This window comes from Canis lupus, chromosome 8 (assembly GCF_003254725.2).
Source record: "Canis lupus dingo isolate Sandy chromosome 8, ASM325472v2, whole genome shotgun sequence".
In the NCBI taxonomy this organism is placed as follows: domain Eukaryota; kingdom Metazoa; phylum Chordata; class Mammalia; order Carnivora; family Canidae; genus Canis; species Canis lupus.
Window position 1 is genome coordinate 16,594,800 of NC_064250.1, and position 20,484 is coordinate 16,615,283.

The 20,484-nt window shown below is 44.2% G+C and overlaps 1 protein-coding gene across 3 annotated transcripts; it reads left to right on the top strand.

Annotated features, from left to right (window-relative positions):
- Positions 1-6,835: 6,835 nt before the first annotated feature.
- On the top strand, positions 6,836-11,710 carry SSTR1 (somatostatin receptor 1). Of its 3 annotated transcripts, none has more exons than XM_049113072.1 (2): positions 6,836-7,330; positions 8,132-11,710. In XM_049113072.1, exon 2 carries the CDS (start codon positions 8,199-8,201, stop codon positions 9,264-9,266), a length of 1,068 nt encoding a protein of 355 aa, XP_048969029.1. In that variant the 5' UTR covers positions 6,836-7,330; positions 8,132-8,198; the 3' UTR covers positions 9,267-11,710. The 3 variants fall into 3 exon arrangements, with proteins under 3 accessions (XP_048969029.1, XP_025299103.1, XP_025299104.1); XM_025443318.3 differs by lacking the exon at positions 6,836-7,330 and having other exon boundaries at positions 8,012-9,336; positions 9,593-11,710; XM_025443319.3 differs by lacking the exon at positions 6,836-7,330 and having other exon boundaries at positions 8,012-9,327; positions 9,593-11,710.
- The last annotated feature ends 8,774 nt before the right edge of the window (positions 11,711-20,484 follow it).

The following is a 20,484-nucleotide window of genomic DNA, read 5'->3' on the forward strand; positions in this document are numbered from 1 at the left end:
TTTGTTTCTTAAATTCCACATAGGAGTGAAATCATGAGATTTGTCTTTCTCTAACAGACTTATTTCACATTCTAGCTCCATAAATATCATTGCAAGTGGCAAGGCTTCATTCTTTTTGATGGCTAGTATATTCCATTGTGTATATATACCACCTCCTCTTTATCCATTCATCCATCGATGGACATTTGTGCTTTCTTCATAGTGTGGCTATTGTTGATAATGAAATAGACTTTTCATGCTTAGCAATGTCTTGACTATCTTTCTGTGTCAATAATAATTCACCTGCAACACCATTTTTAGTATTTAGTTTCCATTCTATTGTATTAAATGCAAGAAATATATTAATGCCTCTTTTGCCCCATCCAGTTTTTTGCTGTTAGAAGTATAATAGACTACTACTGTTTACTGGTGGATTGGGCCCAGATGTCACACAGGCCAACCACAATTCCATAGCACCCCATGCTCCACATCTTCCTCCAAGGGCCTGAACTGCTTCACATGCTCTGTTGGAACACACCTCCCCCCACCATGATGTGCTCCTTTACCTTCGCATCACTCAGTGCCTCTCAAGCATCATCTTCTTCCCTTCCCTTTCGGTCCAACCTAGGTCAAATACACCCAGCCTCTCTAGCAATCTCTGGCCTCTCATCTCTAATTTTTCTTCTTAGGACTTATCACCAAATGCAATTCCACTACCCATAAGTCTACTTGCTTACTCTCCTTCTGTCTCTCTAGAAGTCTATAGGAAACTACTTAATCTTTGCCACTATATTTCCAGCACCTAGACCAGTGTCTGCCACCCAGTGGGCATTCAATAAATATTTGTTAAGTTAATGAATAAATTATTTGGCTTTGATTAAACCAGCATTATTCATACATAGTGGAATTATGATATTTATTTTTAGTACCTTGTTATTAAGAAATGGGGGCAAAAAGGGACACCTGGGTGGCTCAGTGGTTGAGTGGCTGCCTTTGACTGAGGCCATGATCCTGAGGTCCTGGAATCAAGTCCCGCATCAGGCTTCCTGCACGGAGCCTGTTTCTCCCTCTGCCTATGTCTCTGATCTCTCTGTGTGTTTTTTATGAATAAATATATAAAATCTTTAAAAAAAAGAAATTGAGGCAAAAAAAAAAGCGACTATACATAACACAGCTATGAAATTCAGTCTGTTCTACTATAGTCTGAGTTTCACTTCTCTGATTTTTTTTTTTAATCACAGGATACAGTATTAGAAGCCAATGTATTGGCAAATTGCATAAGCAGAGAAATTTCAGTTCACCCAGGCCATCAACAAGGAATGGTAATTTCTTATTCTAGGCCAAGTGGTCCTTCCTGGATTGTGCTATCTTCTTGCCTCCCTCTTCTGACAAGAAAGGAAGAATCAAGCTTGTCACATAGGCTGCTTCTTCCCCAAGGACAAAATAAAATACCACCCCATGTTACCTGGAGAAAGAAGAGCAGAGGCAGGGCCTGGCTTTGGGGAGGCAGCCCACCCTCAGAAAGAGAAAGATGAGTGGCCATACAGGAGTTCTCTTTCTAGACCAATCTCAGTGGTTCTGAGCCTGCCTTCTGAGTCTGTAGCTCACGGACATATTGCCCCATTCCTCCTATCTCTGGTAGAAGATAGAGATGTATTCAACACAAACCCATTATTTACAGTTCCACCTTCCACTTACAAAAAAAGAGAAGATCAGTCATTTAGTTGTCTCGTGTCATCTAAGTAAAGCAATGTTTTGGTCCTGGTCTCCTGCCTCAACATACTTAAAATGAGAACAAAGTGGCAGTATCGCAGTGGCAGGTATTGTGATGACTACATAGATTTAAATCACTCTCTAATTATATGCCTTTTTGTTTTTAATTAAGAACAAAACTTTTTATATCTTAAAAAATAAAAGATAGCTTCACGGGTTTCATCTACAAAGCTGTCTTTCCTTCCCACGGCCAGTTTTTGTTTTTGTTTTTGTTTTTGTTTTTGTTTTTGTTTTTGTTTTTGTTTTTGTTTTGCTGGCTTTGGGCTGTTCCTTAGATGAAACCGATTGATGAAACCGATTGACAAATCAGCCCACTCCAAAGAAACAACCCTTTCTCAGGGAATGAGTGATTTGCTGTAACTGTTTAAATGCTCTGCTTAAGGGCAGCCCCGGTGGTGCAGTGGTTTAGCGCCGCCTACAGCCTGGGATGTGATCCTGGAGACCCGGGATCGAGTCCCACGTTGGGCTTCCTGCATGGAGCCTGCTTCTCCCTCTGCCTCTCTCCCTCTCTTCCTGTGTCTCTCTGAATAAATAAATAAAATCTTAAAAAAAAAATGCTCTGCTTAAAATCAAACATCAATTAAAAGAAACAAAAATGTGGTCTTGTGATTTTGAAGGCATTTTTGAGGTTTCTGCTAAAAAGAATAACGTCAACAAATTTAGATAAAATTGTTCGAAATTAAATTGAGCTGGAAATCCTTGACTAACAGATGACGTTAGAGAAAAATGTACTAGTGGTAAGGACTACTCAAAATAATCTGAGTAACATGCACCTGCTTTTGTTCTTTGCTCTATTTTTATTTTTTCATCGATAATAATGAATACTTTCCCGTATGTGCTGAATTCTTGTTATTAGAAATAGTATCCAGTAGTAAGAGAATCCATAGGAGAAAATGTGAGTTGTTGCACCATGTGTGTCTTTTTTGAAAGCACAAAAATGACTCTGTCATGCTGTTTCACAGAAGAGGCAATAGGAAAATCAGCAGGCCAGGGTGAGTTGCTGAGATTGGTGATGAACTGAACCACAGGCAACCAGGGCTGCTGTGAAGCAAGGGGGCATCCCTGGAAAATGAGGTCCAGCATTCTTCCTTAGTTTCATCACCACTTTTGCACTCTGGTTAACTTTCTTATCAGACTGTCATCACGTTAACTGCTTGGTGGCAGATGGTCTTTAAGTGACACATACCTTTGCTGAGGGCCATATTGCTGAATGGTGCTTGCCCCTTATCGCCACCTTGGTCCCATCTGCCCAGACAGGTGTTTGTAAACACAACTGTGATGATGCTAGTGCAGAGCACATTCCAGAAAGTGTTCCTTTTAATCCCTGGCCTAACCAGCACTTTAGCACTGCATTGATTAGAGAAACTCATTTGAAGACCACCATAGGCTTCAGTTGGAAAAATCACATTATTAATGATTTGACAGAAGCAGAGTTTGAGCTCCTGTTAATTACTATTCCACCAAACCAACTGAGACTCAGGACTGCAATTAAAAGAAACGATCTTCCACATATAATGGCTTTCACACTGCATGATGCTATTAAATAACCATCATTAGCTACTAAAGTACGTACCACCCATTTTTTCAGAGCCTTTTCTCTGCCAAGAAATTTAAGACCAAGAATGATCAATGAAGGAATCATCAGCATGATCACTGTTGATATAGGACATGCAAATTGAAATTGTTCAGAATGATTTAAATGTATAATAAATTATTACAGATGATGATATTACACAGATATTAAAACTTTTCTTGCAAGGGGCTGGAAGTTCATTTCTTTGTATCTACATCTTATGGGTTGGAACAAAAGAAAGATATTATCTATGGCATACCTCAGAAAAATAAAATAAGGCGGTGTTTGGCAATTTTCCAGGTACTGTGCTGGGTGCTGGGGATATAAAGATAAGTAAAATATAGCCACTGTTCTCAGCAAGCTTACAGATATAGAAGGAAGGAGAGATAAGTACACAAAGAAATCACAGCACAGTGTGATAAATACAGTAATCCAAGTGTGCACCTGGTACCTGATAGCATAGGAGAGTGTAACTTGTAAGAGTACTGAGATGGGGAAGAAAAACTGCTCACTTAAGAATCTGCAACTCCCTAAGTTAGAACTTTTCCTTCTCCCCTTTTTGCAGGCAGCCATCATTTTCTTCTCTCCTATCTAGAAATGTTCATATTACAGAAGCATAGAAAAGATAATAACCAAAGAGGGGAAGACTACAGGGTGGTTAACTTTCACAGGGAAAACAAGCCTATCCTAAGCTTTTCCAGGCTTTAGATTTGTGATTTAAAAAAAAAAAAAAAAAAGTTTGGGGGCACCTGGGTGGCTCAGTGGTTGAGGGTCTGCCTTCAGCTCAGGTCGTGATTTCGGGGTCTTGGGATCAAGTCCTGCATCAGGCTCCCACTGGGACCCTGCTTCCCTCTCTGCCTATGTCTCTGCCTCTCTGTGTGTGTGTGTCTCTCATGAATAACTAAATAAAATATTTTTAAAAATAAATAAATAGTTTTAAAACAAGATATGAAGACTGTGGAGTTCTGACTTCTCTTAGGCTGTGTTCCTTACACATTATAACAATGCCATGCCCACATTAGTGCTCCAGTTTCATTAAGAGACATTAAATTAAGGTCTGAGAGGCAGGCGGATTCCTAACTGGGCTCCTGTTCCTAATATAATTTCAAAACAGCTGCAACCCCAACCTCATATTATTTAGCCCAGATATGCTGTCTTCTGCTGGATTGTTTTTGTTTGTTCATGGATTAATTCACAGATACATTGTTAAGAAATATGTGACTGAAATGAATCCATAACACAACATGACTCATACCCATCTCGATCACTCTCTTACTGAAGTAAAAGTCACATGCTATGAAAATCATAATGTTAACCATTTTGAAATGCACAATTCCGTGGCCTTTGGTACATTCACAGTGTACAACCACCACCATTATCCAACTCCAAAACATTTCCATCACCCAAAAAAGAACCCCTGTACCCATTAAGTAGTCATTTTCCATTCCTTCTCCCCTCAGAGCCTGCCAACCTCTAGGCAGCTTTGTCTCTATGGATTTGCTTGTTCTGGATGTCTCAGACAAATGGAATCACACAATACATGACTTTTTCTGTTTTGCTCCTTTCACCACATGATGTTTTCAAGGCTCACGTATGTGTGCTTCATTCCTTTTTGTGGATGAATAATCTGTTGAGAGGATGTACTACACGTTGTTTATCCATTCATCAGTTGATGGGTATTTGGGTTTGACTTTTTGGCTATTATGAATGGTGTTGCTATGAACATTAGTGTACCAATTTTTGTTCAAATGCCTATTTGCAGGGTTTTGTGTATGGGGGGGGGAATACCTAGGGGCAGGATGTTGCTGGTCATATGGAATTCTGTTTAACTTTTTGAAAAATCGATAACATTCTAAAGCTGCTGCATTATTTTTTATTTCAATCAGCAACATGTAAGGTTTCCAATTTTTCTACATGCTGGCCAACATTTTTTTCCTTTAAAAATTATTATAGCCATTCTAGTGGGTGTAAATGATATTTCCTTGTCAATCTTTTTTATAGATAAGTAATTCATCATAGAAACCACTTCAGAAACAAGCAAGCAAACAAACAAACATCTTCATGTCAGGTCTTAAGTTTTCTTCTTTGGTATATAAGACTACCACTAAATGGAGAGGAGATTTTCCTAAGGTGAGCTGCGAAGTGAACATGTGAGAGTCTGAACAACAGAGCTGTGCTTTACTGGCTCCCATCACCTACTCCCCCTGGAGCAACCATGATCAATGCCAAGGCATTTAAATGATGACTGTTGAAATGTCAGCCCCCTGAAGAATAGCCAGGTGTCTTTAGTCAGTGATTGGCAAAGAGGCATCTAAACCATTATGAGGCTTGGCTTGTAAAAAAGCTCTTCTGGGGGAAAAAATGGCCATTAAAAAAAAAAAAAAAAAAACTTGATGAACATTCTTTTTTTCCCTCTCCATATGTTCAGTATTTTTTAAGGAAGATAAAACACAACTAACCATCAATTCCACATCCCATTTTCATAAAAGGTAAAAAAGTAATTTGTTTAGATAAAGTAATGGGTTAAATAGCTTGGGCCTTATGAAATTTCAAATTCTTTCCTAGCACATTTCTCATTAATAATTCAGTGTCCATTGTACACCTTCCTAGGAGGGCCTGACATAATTTATCTTTGACTGGTATAATCAACACACTACAGAAGTCATTCTTTCCCCTTCAGGAGCATTTAGGTTCAGGAACTAAAACACATATACGCAGAAGATTGCCCATACAAAACAAGGGGCGATAGGAATTATACACCCCCCCCCCCCAAGTTCTGCATCCATTTCTTCATGCTGAACGGTCTGGCTTCAGTGAGGAGTTGAGTTTCTGTTTCAGATTGCTCTCCTGAGTGCAAACTGTAGTGATGGGGGCGCAGGGGGTGGGGTGGGTGGGGTGGGCAGGGACTTGAGACCCAGGGCACCATGGGCATCCCACCTGGTTGAAAGGAAGGAGGAACTAACAAGAAGCTGAAGACAAAGCTCAAGCTTGAAAGAGGCCCTGCCCTAGTCTGCTGCAGGTCAGTCTTCCTGGGGCCACTTCAGAAAAAGACCTGATGGGTTTCGCAAAGGGACAGGAGGGCTGGGTGGACTGATCCTTCCTTGGACTGGAACCGGTAGAAAGCCAAAGCGAGCCTAGACTAGGGATGGTAGGAAGTCCCAGAGGTGGTTAAAAATCACGGTGATTGAACATTCATCCTCCTGCACAGAAACCATTCAATCCTTAAATGCAGCAAGCGAGTTTTAGGCGTGCCTACATCGATTGATTCTTGTCTCTTCCAAGTTTCGGAAAGTAAACCAGAACGGGGTCACACGTCCAGGGGCCTCAGAAAAGGCTGAAACCCTGGTAAGTCGCGGAAAGCCCCGGAGGTCTTCCTGCCAGTTTGTGGAGCTGGTGCCGGGGCTGGTCACCCGCACGGCGGGCCGCGCGTGGGTTTCGAGGAGCTGGCATCCTTGCTCTCCCGGGGCTTTACACTCTCCTCCCCGGGGCCCGCCAACTCTCCCGGGTACAAAGTACAGCAGGGACGCAGGCGGAGCCTCTCGGAGCGGCGCAGCCGTATCTCTGCCCAGTGCACACCTAGATGGATTTCCAACGCCGCGCCTGGCACGTGGGGGAGGGAGCCCCGGCTCCTGCCGTGCTCCCCGCCGCGCGGCCTCCTTTCTGCGGCCCAGATTCCTCTGGGAGGCGCAGGGGGCTCTGGGCACTACAGGCTTTATTAGGAGATTCGCAGGGGTTCACTCGGGCCCCTAAATCCCTCCCGCCGGCGAAGAGCTGCCCGCGGTGTTGGAACGCAGGACCTCCTAAGGCGCGCGGTGTGTGTCCTTCCTCCTCCTAACCCCGCTCTGGGTCAGTCGCAGCGACTCTAAGACTGTCTGCGTGGGCGCCTGTGCGCGGGTCCAGCCCGAGGACAGGAGTGGCACCGCGCGAAGGACGTCACGGGCCGCCAGCCCGCACGGCACTCTGCCCGGGCCATCTACGCGGCGGGCCGCAGGTGGAGCGCCCTGGGTAAGGGGGACCCACAGCTTGCGCGGCGGGCCCGGAGCGGCAGGGCGAGCGCGAGGTGGGGGTAGGGCCCGGGACGATCGCCTGGGAGTGGAGTTGGGGGTGTCTCGGGACCGGGCAGCGACTGAGGGAAACTGAGCTGAACTCCAGACATCAGTGCCTGGGGGCTGCTTCCCCGGACAGGAGCCGGGGGGGGGGGGGGGCAGTGGGGGGGGGGACGGATTCTACACCCGCCCTCCAAGAAGGCGTTCCCCCTGAGGGATGGGTACAGGGTACCGCAGGGGAACCCCTTCCCCAGAAGCAGCTGCCAGAGTTGATCAGAGCACAGCACTGGGAAGGAAAAGCGTTGGGCAAGGGGTGGTAAGCCACCTCCACCGCCTCCCCCCTCCTCCCCCCACCCCCACCCCCACCCCTCCCTCTCCGTAGCTGCTGACGCGCTGGTGGTGCCTATTAATCATTCACCAGCCCGGAGCCGCGCCACTTAATGGCTGTGCGGCGCGGGGCTCCAGCCCGCCGGCCGCGGCTCTCGGCGCTCGCGTGTGCCCGGGCGCCCCGCAGCCTCCAGCCTCCAGCCGCCGGGCAATGCGCCCCGCCGGCGCCCGTCCGAGCCGAGCTTCCCGCGGCCGCCGCCCGCTCCCCCAGGGGCCCGGCTGCAGTGAGCTCCCGGCGGGCGCGCGGGCGGGGCCCCGAGTGAGCGCGCGAGCGGCGGGGGCGCGGGGAGAGCGCCCGGCCCGGGCGGCCCCGCCGGCCCCCGTCAGCTGAAATGTTCCCCAATGGCACTGCCTCCTCTCCTTCTTCTCCTAGCCCCAGCCCGGGCAGCTGCGGGGAAGGCGGCGGCAGCAGGGGCCCCGGGGCCGGCGCCGCGGACGGCATGGAGGAGCCGGGGCGAAACGCGTCCCAGAACGGGACCTTGAGCGAGGGCCAGGGCAGCGCCATCCTCATCTCTTTCATCTACTCCGTGGTGTGCCTGGTGGGGCTGTGTGGTAACTCCATGGTCATCTACGTGATCCTGCGCTACGCCAAAATGAAGACGGCCACCAACATCTACATCCTGAACCTGGCCATCGCCGACGAGCTGCTCATGCTCAGCGTGCCGTTCCTGGTCACCTCCACGTTGCTTCGCCACTGGCCCTTCGGCGCGCTGCTCTGCCGCCTCGTGCTCAGCGTGGACGCGGTCAACATGTTCACCAGCATCTACTGTCTGACTGTGCTGAGCGTGGACCGGTACGTGGCCGTGGTGCACCCCATCAAGGCGGCACGCTACCGCCGGCCCACCGTGGCCAAGGTGGTGAATCTGGGCGTGTGGGTGCTCTCGCTGCTGGTCATTCTGCCCATCGTGGTCTTCTCGCGCACAGCGGCCAACAGTGACGGCACGGTGGCCTGCAACATGCTCATGCCTGAGCCGGCCCAGCGCTGGCTAGTGGGCTTCGTGTTGTACACGTTTCTCATGGGCTTCCTGCTGCCCGTCGGGGCCATCTGCCTGTGCTACGTGCTCATCATCGCCAAAATGCGCATGGTGGCTCTCAAGGCCGGCTGGCAGCAGCGCAAGCGCTCGGAGCGCAAGATCACCCTGATGGTGATGATGGTGGTGATGGTGTTTGTCATCTGCTGGATGCCCTTCTATGTAGTGCAGCTGGTCAACGTGTTTGCCGAGCAGGACGACGCCACGGTGAGCCAGCTGTCGGTCATCCTGGGCTACGCCAACAGCTGCGCCAATCCCATCCTCTACGGCTTCCTTTCGGACAACTTCAAGCGCTCTTTCCAGCGCATCCTGTGCCTCAGCTGGATGGACAACGCGGCCGAGGAGCCTGTCGACTACTACGCCACGGCCCTCAAGAGCCGCGCCTACAGCGTGGAGGACTTCCAGCCCGAGAACCTGGAGTCGGGAGGCGCTGTCTTCCGTAATGGCACCTGCACGTCTCGGATCACGACTCTCTGAGCCTCGGCCACGCGAGGGCCCTGCGCACGGGAGGAGGAAGATGAGGAGGAAGGGAGGCCGGGTGCGAGAGGTGACAGTATCCCAGGCGCCTGGGTGTGGCGGGGGCAAAGTGGGGCCCCGGCACTGCGTGCGCGTGGGGGGGAAGTCGCGCGACAAAGCTGCCTCGGGCACTTGGCTGACAGGTTGGGGAGGCTTGCTGCTCCCTTCTCCTCCGTCGGCTACGTTCGGTCCCTCCTCCTCTGCGCTAGCACTGCCTCGCCCCGCTGTGCGCCCCGCTGTGCTCCCCACTCTGTAACTTCGATCTTTCCTTCCGCCCCGTCCTGCAGGTGCAGATCATGAACTCGTTCACGTCGTCAACTCGGCCTGACTGTCAGCCCGGCCAGCCGTTATTTTTGTTTAAGCTGCGCCTCGGTTACCGCCACGGGCTTCCCGCGGGGTGAGTCCCCAGCTCGCCCTCCGCCCCGCCCGCCCCGCCGCGCCCCTCCGCCCGCCAGGCTCCGCGGGGTGCCCCTAGCGGAGCCTGGGGAATCGCCGCTCTCGCCGTGCTCAGCCCTCGGTGACGGGAAGTAGGACCCGAGAAGGACCTGGGCGGTTGGTCTTTCCTCCTGCTCTCGGGTGGGGTCGTGCCCTGCGCGGAACCCCCTCACCTCTTCCACCCCACCCGCGGCGGAGCCAGGGGCTTAGTGAAGTCGGTCCCGCGCTTCGAACCGCAGGCGTCGTGCAGTCCCCAGCCAGCCCCCCCTCTTGGAGCAAAGAGGAACTGGCAGCAAGCGAGCGACCCGGGAGTTTTGAGAAGGTTCCGGGCTTTGGCAGGGAAGCGAAACCACCCTCTTTTCCGCCCCGCGACGGCGCTTTTGGGTTCAGAGCCAGCGCGGGGCACTCCGGGGTCAGCGTCCGCCGGGCAGGGCCGGGCCGGGCAGGGCCGGGCAGGGCAGGGCAGGGCAGGGCCGGGCGCGCTCTCTCCGCCGCCCCCCGGGGCCTGTGCGGCCACTAGCGTTGCTCCCGCGCCGAAGCTTCAGGCGGTGCAGATGCAAGAGCAGCAGCGGACTCGGGTTCCCGCCCCGGCTTATCGCGAAGCCCAGGCACCCGGGCCAGGACCCCGGGGGCGCCTTCGGGGCCTCGGCCAATCCCGAGCGCATTGCTGCCGCCCGCGGGCTAAAGAGCGCGGCCCGCCTGGCCGCTGAAGGTTGCTGCCTTTCCAGCGGTGCCTAATACGTTCTTTTCTTGTTTGACATATTTATTTATTTATTTGTGATGTTGGAAGGTGTGTCTGTGCTTTGCTTTTCCCTATTTGCCTAGCCCAGGGCCTTTTCTTCAGGACCCAGGGGGCGGGGGTGGGGACAGGGGTGGCAGTGAGGAGGTGGGGGTCTTTTTGTGCAAAGACCCCTCAAAACCTCTCCTCTTTGTTGGGCCTTCTTTCCTTATCTTTTTATTTTTGCTTGTGTTCAGTGAAGTTTGGAGGTTCTTTTATACTTTTTCTTATGTAGTCTCTTGTTTGTCTTAATAATAAATAAATGATAATGTGGGCTAGCCACCTCCCAACGCAGAGTGGAATGTCCTGAATTCCTTTCAGCATTACCCTATGTACGATTTTATTTATTTTTTTATTTTTTTACATATTACACATATTTATCTTGCTCCATTGTCATAAATCCATGAAACAATGTGAGGCTGGCAGGAGCACTTGAAGATATGAGTGTTCAAGAAAGCACTCAAGTCTGGAGCTGAGAAATCTGATGCAAGACAGATCTTAATCAGTGCTGAGAATGTCCCTCCCTGTTTATGTCCCTGCTTCTTCTGGGTTCCAGCATAGGCCATTCTAATATACAATCTAGTTAACATTGTCACTTCTTTTGAACACATTGAAAGTAATTTGTGTCTATGTTTCAATCTTACCAATTATATTGGAAGCCTTGGCAGGGCAAGGACCAATAATTTTACTTCTGTGTATTTCCTGTATTGCTTTAGTATGCTGGCATGTACATAGTAGGCACTAAATACATGTTTGCTGGTTGGTTGTTTAAGTAGGCCAGAGTGTATTACAACCATTGGAAATAACTAAGTCTGGGGCTGTCAGGTTCTCTCACTGACATGATACACAGTGGTTGAAATCACTACGGAAAAAAAAAATGTTTTGTGTAATATTTGCTTCAAGAACATTGTGCTTTCCTGAAAGCAGTGGCCAAGAGTAAAAATGTCTCTGATGTTTTGTTTAAAATAATGAACAAATACACACTTTTGGTTCTACATCATAAAGTTTAGGTCTGTTCCTTAATGATAATATATATTATTACTCCTTTGGAAAATGGATTTTTAATGGTTAAGAACAATGAAATTTATGAATCTTAAACATTATCCTCTTAAGGGGATTCAAATCTAGTGCTCTTAAACCTGTTACCATTGTAATATTAACTAAATAAACAAATGTATTATGTTGTTGCAAATTGTCTGACTTTGCCTTTTGAATTTTACTGTTTCAGGGGATTATTTAAAAACACATATACACGGGCTTGGTTGCTTTGTGTCTCACTTAGGTTGTAAGAAAAAGGTTTCCAGATTACGTTTGGACATTTTACCAAGATTGGGGTTATACTTTGAATTTTTTTTTTTTTTTTAAAGAAAAGTCTGTTAGTTCAGAGGAAGAGGAAAAAGTTTTGAGTCAATATGAATAGGAAGCAGTGCAGTGGCCTGTACTCTCTATGGTTTGCTGTTGTCACCAAATTTACTAGATGGTATCTCAATCTCTCACAGATTAAATTACTGTCTGCCCTCATTTATGACCTCAGGCTTTGTTGTGGGAGCTAAATAATTGCTGACTTACATCCTAGGGAGAGATAACAGAGAAAAAACTGGAGAGAGAGAGACACAGAGAGAGAGAGAGAGAAACAGAGACAGAGACAGGGAGAGGGAGAGATTGCCTAAAGATGTTCCAGAGAAAATGGATTACATAAATAGAAAAATCAGATTTCATCATAAGAGAGTCATATTTTATGCTTTGTTCAGTGATAGCCGTTTCTATCCCAAGAAGAATTTAAGGTCTTATTAGAGGAATTTTTTTAACAGACTTTATTTTTTAGAGTAGTTTTCTTTTCATAGCAAAATCAGTGGAAAGTAACATTTTCCAAGCAGGCAATAGCAGTGATTCCAGAACCAGAGTGGTGGGTGGGGAAGTTCAAAAAACTCCAAATGCCCTGTAACTCTAGGCTTTATAGTTCTATACATTATCTCAATATGACTAAGGATAACTGGATTTGTCTTTTTAAATTATTTTTAAAAGCTGGAGCAAGATGGTAAATTGAACTCATAATTTAGATGTGCAGAGAAAACATTTTCCTGTTTTGGTTTTAACTAACCTGAACTTTATTCTAGGCCCCTTCCAACTGGCTAGCTGGGAGAAAAAAAATCAAATAAATATTCAAACATCCAATTGAGTTAATGATTTAACTCAATTTAACTTTGAAATTGAAAAAAAATTCTAAATTTCATTTGAATAAGTTTAGATAGTCTCCCAGCTGGCCTCCTTGTCCTCTCTAGTTAGCCTTAAAACGGCTTTGAAGTGAAGATTAGGAAGAGGCTTTCTGCATCCTAGTGGAGGACATTTGAGGGGGGGTGGTCCTTTGGAAAGGGGCTCTCCCTGCCCTTGGGTTTCTGGGAACAGGTGTTTTCCCCCTGCAGATGATTCCTTTCTACAGTCTGTTGGAATCTGCAGCTTCTGGAGTCTATGATCCAACCTCTCAGCTTGATGAGGGCCACACTAAGCTTCTGTGGGCCGTGGACCTTTCAGTCTTCCACAGTGTTCCTACAGTCCCTCAGAGACTGGGGGGGCTACCTCCAGCATCTGTCAAGGAGTGATCTCACCCTGCCATAGGCAGCCCCATGGTGAACCCCTTGGTTCAGTGGCTAGGGGTTCTAGGGTGGCTCTGGACTGGTGACCCTCAGGATCTCCTGTCTGTGTCTTTTTGGGTGGCTCCATCTCAGGTCTTTTCTGCCTCTGCTTACCATGGTCAACTTTACTTTTTCAAACCATTCTCCTCACATTCCCTTTCCACTAGAGGAAAAACATAGGAGAGGAGTCTTTTATTCTTAGCCTTTGATGTACTGAAGCAAAATAAAAGGATTTAGCAAATCTCTGTACAATCCCATACCCCAACTGCCTCACCTGATTTCCAAGCCTTTTTGAATTGCCTAGAAGTTGAAGATTTCCACCTTTCCTATCCTAAGGTGATGAACCTCGCCTTGGAATGAGAGACTGCAATGAAACATGATTTATGGAGGAAGTTAAAATGCATCATTTTAGAGTCTGTGCACTATTATCTCTCTTACTAGTGACCCCTGTGCTCCTAGGGGAGAATTCCTCAGGCCATCTTCCCACACAATATCCCCCAAGAGGATTATGTTGAAAATCTTTGATGCCTCATCTAATTCAACCTTGACCATTGTACAAAATGCCGTATGCATGATTTTGGCCTGAGAAGAAAGCCAAGGTATTCTCCTGGAGGATACATTTTTTTTTTTTTTTTAAGAAACTATGATACAGTTCCAACTTATTGTAAATAAATATTAGAGATATCATATCAATTTAAAAAACACCTTGCTTTGTAAATCTCGCTCATCACCTCATTCAATGTACCACAGCAGAGAGGTTAGACACTCAACTGAAATAATTGATAGATATTCACAAAATTATTACAGTGGTGTGTGCTTAAGAAAATACAGTATTGCAAAGGCTATGCTGCTATCTTGTCACACCATACACCTTTGAGCTAAGGAGAGTCTCTTCCACATATTCAGATGGAAATCTTGTTTTTCATTCAACACATTTCAATTTGCTGGCTTTAAAAGAAGGCAGAGAGGTTCAACATTGTTACCTGGTTTCCCTGGAGGAAGGCAGGTACAGAGATAATGGTGTAAGTGATCATTTGCTACTTTGTTAAAGATCTAGAGACAGGGTATTATAGTGAGTGTATTCATGAAAGGATTTGTAGTAGGGATGATCAGATATAGTCCAGCTTCTGATTTCAACTATAAAGGAAAGGAATGTGTTTCTGCAATGATGACAAAGTTGAGGAGGCCTGTGAACAGAAGTAACGAGTGCAAAATAAAATATCAAAATACCTTTTTGTCAAACTGTTGAGTAGAGAGGAACTTCATCTAAAAAGGAGCCATAATTTAAAATAGACACACTTTGGTAAAATAGACATCACTTTGATAATGAGCTTAATTATTTTCAAAACATATATTAAACTCAATCTTATTAGTCAATATTTGGAAATATTACACTCTTTCAAGACTGAGACTACCGGCATGATCTCAAAATTCTTTGGAATAATAGTGAATTAAGACTCTAAAAAAGATCTCTTTAAGCTAGTATGATTCAAGTCTTCAGTTTTGAGTGGACAAGAAGTTAAAAATATGAGAGGTGGGGAATGCTACTAGCTAAGCCCTGTGGTGGGGTTCAACTCTGCAAACCTGCCTCATTGCCTACATGCCCAGACTGGCTACAGATAAAGGCCTCAGGAGTACTCCCAGCTTTAAAAATTTAAGAAAGATTTACTATGTATCAGAGTCCACTTGGAGGAGGATGCCTTGTGGAGACACTAGAATATCATGTACAAAAATAGTTCTGACTTTCATAATAATAACACCTGTATCAAAAGACAGTACTGCATTTACATTTAAAAAGGGAGAGAAAAAAAAGGGAGAGAGAAAAATCCAAGACACGATAGGCAAGCAGGAAAATATTGTACAATGACATATGTGGTTTACATGACTATTCTGGGAAAGGCTGTCTAAATATTGATGGACGATAGCACTCACTGTGTCTTTCTGTCTCTATAACCCTTGAACAATTCATTAATCTGGCTAATATTATTAGCAGTGGCAAAATGTCTATTCAAAGTCAATAATTAAATTAAACATTCTCCTTCATGTCCAATGAGCCACTGTAACTAGTAAATCAAGTAGATGTCTATATGCTTTTTTCAAAGGACTCCTGAGTCTCCCTATACGTATATAAACTCTGTGGAAACTGAACCTAAAACACACACACACACACACACACACACACACACACACCACGTACCTCAAACAAAAAGGAATCTTTTAATTGGTGAAATAGAACTTTAAGACTCTGTCCGCCCCCCTACCCTTTCAAGTTCCCATCCCCTAACCCTTCTGTCCCCAGCTCAGAAGCCTTTTTTTCCCTGGCTTTTCCTACTTCTCCCAATGGAGCTCTTCTCAGAAGACTTCTCAGAAGACGATTTCCTTTGATTTGTAGTTTATATCACTGACAAAGCTTCAAGTGTTATCGTCCAGAAGCAAGGCTTTTTAATAAGGGTGTATAGTATCAGAACATCAGGCAGCAGTATCCTGAAGTCACACCTTTGTCTAAGGGAAATATTTCTTAACAAGTGGTCCATGAGCCTTGCATCAGAATCACTCAAGAACTTTAAAAAATTTATATTCTCTTTGCTCCACTATAGAGGTTTTGATTCATTAGGTCTGGGGTGAGACTCAGTGTTTCTAAAGAACACTAAAGTTCGAAAACTAACGGTCTAAGGGTGAAGTGCATGGAGTTTGCCATCAGCAAATGTAGCTCTACTTTATTAATAGTATGATACTGAGCGAGTAAATCTTCACAATGTGTGTTTTGCTCATTTATAAAAGCAGATAATAATACCTCCTTTTTAGGGATGTTGTGATGAGACATATGCCAAATGCCAAAGCCATCAGAACTCTTTTAAGTGTGAATGAATGAAAATCTAATTAGCTCACACAGCTGAAAATTCTTGAGGGTGGGAAGCTCTGGCTTCAGGGTATACTTGATCCATAGCTCAGTAAGATCTTTTATTTTATTTTTTTTTCATTTTCTTTTCTTATCTCTGATTTTTGCCATGCTGACTCCATTCTCAGATAGGTCAGTCCTTTGTAAGTACAAGATAGCTGCGGAAAATTAAACACAATATTTTTCCAGGTTCAAATTTCAAAAGAAAGAGTAAAAATGATTCTAATTGGACTGTTTGAGATAGTTCATCTGTTGGGAGGCACCACTCCACATCTCTCATCCTCCATATATCCTACTGGGTCTGCCAAGAATAAAGGCCCTGACTGCTTTTTTCCTGGATTATTTATCAAGGTTCTGTTTGTAGCAAGAATATTGAGCAATCAGGTAGCATCTCTTTTAAGAACAAGGAAGCCTTGATTACTGCCTGCTAAAAAGCAGTGGTTCCCCCAAGGGCAGTGACACAAACCCACAATATCCAGATAGGCTCATGCTGCATCAACTCCATGAGAATCAGAAGCAAAAGGAACTCATGCAAATCATGTTGCTTACTGGCTGCACCACAAGTAATAAAAACCTTTGTCTCTGACCCAGAAATCTTGTGTCTTCTGCCAGCATCTATGAAACAACAAGAGACTCACTTATTAACTTGTAAGTTAAGTAAAATCAAATTTCAGACACTGATAGTATCTACCACTGAACCCATTAGCAAGTTCTGGAGAATAGTTTTGCCTAGACCTGAGTTCTATACCCAATCCTTGGAGTTGGGAGAGTCAACTCTGCCCAGAGTTGGGATGGGATAGCAGGGTGGAGCCCAAAAAAGAAAAGTGAGATACAATTACCCAAAGTAGATAATGAAAGGTAGGTTATGTGGCAAAAATAAAATTAAATAAGAACCATCTGCAACTGCCCAACACAGATCCAGGAACCAGACAGACCGATAGATTGATACAGTTATCTCAATAAGTGACAGATTCTATTATCATTATTAACCATTATTGGTATATCTACAAGATAAAGAAAAAGTGATTCATGTTTTAAAATGCTTCTACTTCTTGTCATATCATTAAGTGGATGGTGTTAGATTAAATATATAAAACTTTGCTTCATTTCTTTAAATGTAAGTACATATGAAACTTGAGCAAAATATATTTTTATTCATATATTTTTTCTCTGATAAAGAATATGGTAGGGATCCCTGGGTGGCGCAGCGGTTTAGCGCCTGCCTTTGGCCCGGGGAGTGATCCTGGAGACCCGGGATCGAATCCCACGTCGGGCTCCCGGTGCATGGAGCCTGCTTCTCCCTCTGCCTATGTCTCTGCTTCTCGCTCTCTCTCTCTGTGTGACTATCATAAATAAATAAAAAATATTCAAAAAAAAATTAAAGAATATGGTAATATTATTTATTTGGGAAACTCCAAAACATCTCACAGATATTGCTGATAGGTTCCAAATGACTTCAAGAGAATTAATCACTTTGTGCATCAGATTCTACATCTTTAAAATGAGAATAATTAGATTAATAATAGTTTATTACATTCCTATAAGATAAATGACATCATTCACACATATTTTAAATAAGGTTATAAGGGTATTTTAATGTTATACACAGCATACAGTTTGATATATTGAAAATGGCATTGAGATCAGAAGTATAAATGAATAAAGCATGAAGTGAAATACAAAGATTTGGTTGAATCAACTCTGAAGCTACATTTTAGCATCAGCAGTGGGGGAAAGGTTTACTTTAAACACAGTTTTAAGTAATAGAAGTAAGACAGCCCAACACAGCCAAGATAGGTACCAATGATTAGTAAAGTAATATCCAAACAAATTTCCTTCTGTTTTAGTGTGGCTCACAAATATATTTGTGCCACATATTTAGGGCCTGAGATACCATTGTGAAGATAACCAACTCCCATGAATTAGAGTGACAGCTTCAGTTCCCCTCAGGTTTCATAGCAGTTATATAAAACTGTCAGTAACCAAGGTTTAAAATATAGCAGCAGGGCAGGCAGAGGAAGGAAAGAGAAGTAACATTTATTCTGTACCTACTTTGTAAGTGATACATTTGCTAGGTGCTTTTTATGTCACTCATTTGGTCTTCCTCAAGATTCCTATAAACTAGAAATCTCTATTTTTCCTACAAACAAGGGGGGAGTGGGGAGGGAGTGGGGGAAAGGGAGAGGGGAGAGAGAGAGAGAGAGAGAGAGAGAGAGAGAGAGAGAGATCAAGAACTGCCCAGTATGGTAAAGCAGGTGGTTGGAAGAACCAGGACAAACTTTCTGACTCCAAGAACAATGATCCTTCTACCATATCAGTTAAAGTCCTTTTAAATGTCACACAGAGTCCATTCCGTAAACTCATAGAAATGGGAAAAGTCTGACTATTGCCTCAAGTTTTACAAATCACAGTGACCAAATCCAAAATGTCAAAATGTACCGCTCTGCTAATGGTCTGTACCTAAAGAAGAATAACCAAATAAATTATTGGCAAATACTAAAGGAGCTATATTACTTAGAACACAGAGATGATACAATTGCCTACAAAAAACACCAGTTTCATCTCTAAGCCAAATGTACCCATGTCAAGAACTCCACTGAGTACATCTGAGGCCTCCCCGTACACGCTCTTCCTCTAAAGAGGGAGACCTGGTAAGACAGCGATTAACTAGGTGGGGTCAGGAGTCAGAATGCATGGTTAAGAATCCTGGCTTTCAAAGCCACTAACTAGTGACAATGGACCAGTCATCCACCTATGCCTGATACTTTTTGTTTTGTTTTGTTTTTTAGGGAGAGAGAGAGCAGGTGCACACTCAAGTGCAAGCCAGAAGTGGGGAGGGGCAGAGGGAAAGGGAAAGAGAATTTTAAGCAGGCTCCTGCTCAGCATGAGCTGACACAGGGCTCCATCTCAAGATCTACCCAGATCATGACCTAGGAGGAAATTAAGAGTGGGAGACTTAACGGACTGAGCCACCCAGGTGACCCTATGCCTCAAACTTCTTAACTGAAAAATGAGAATTAAAATACTTTCTTTTCCATAATGTTAGCAGAGTGACACATAAGTTCTTTTCGCTTTTTTTACACACTTTAATAATCCTTTTTGTTAACATAACTATCAGAGATAGCAATAGTTCAAGAACACTAAAAGCAGAGTTTACTTTTCACTTTTGAAAATAGAGTAAATATGTTCCAATAATTACTAATTAAATAATTAAGAAATATTAAAATAATATTAGATACTACACCTTTAGTGGCCATTAGAACAGGACAAAACTGGAGTTTAAAAAAGCAAAAGTCTAAATGAGTAATATTAATTCAGTTCCATAAACTATTGTAATTAACTTTTAGGGCATTAGAAACAAGTTGGGTTCTTTCCTCTCTACTTAACCTAGTAAGGTGTTATGCTATAACAATAGTATAAAGTAATCAAAACACATTAAACTAATTTTTTAATCTGGCATTCTTCCCAATTAACAGGTCATATCATTTATCAGGATACCAATTAAATAGAATCCACTGAATTATTCAAGTGAATGGATTCTAGTTAAGAAAAGATGAGAAACTAAAAAAATATATATATATATGGAAATATATATATATCAATATATATTGAAAGCTGGCATTACAAAATTATAAAACAACTTATTTTCTTATAATTTTTTTATGTTATCTCATTGAATCTATGAGCAACAGGAGTAGTGTGCAAAATAAAGAGGTAAATATGCAAAGCACAACTTCAAACAGCTGTGGACACTTTAAAGCTGGGGTCTGCCAAGTATTTCTTCGAAATGAGTGCTGTCTCACCTGCAGCTGCATCTCTCTTCTCATTTGTAAACCAAGGACGCGTCTATAAGAATAAAATTGAAGACTGCACTGATTCTCCTGTTAGTCCTTTCCCTATGGCAATATCTCCCCCAAAGTAAGAATCTGAAGAATCATTACAACCAATAGCCTGTTACCTCCCATTTTTTAAATGGAATAAAACTGACTCTACTCTAAATTGAGTATATTATTCAAATTTTCCTATCATTTTCCCAACAAAGGCACAGAGGAGATGAAGGGGAAGCATTTGGCAAGCCAAGTGATGGGTCTTTGCAAAGATGATGAGCAGCATGAACAGGATGGAAGGTCAACCGGAATTTGCTTGGGCAAAACTCAGTGTATGCTCTCTCTTCCTAGAGCACAGATGGCAGGAATGCCCAGTTGTTTTCCACTAGTGTATAAATTCCCTTAGGGTTATTTGTTTTTGACTTCTCAGTGCCTAGCCTGCCATCTAACAGATATACAGTAGTTAGGTACAGGGACTGTGGAGCTCAGTGACTTAATAACTCTGTGACCTCAGGTAAATGACTTCATAGCTTCACCTTAGCTTTAATTTCCTCATCTATAAAGTGGGGGAAATACTAGTACCTACATCCTAGGATTGTTATGAAGG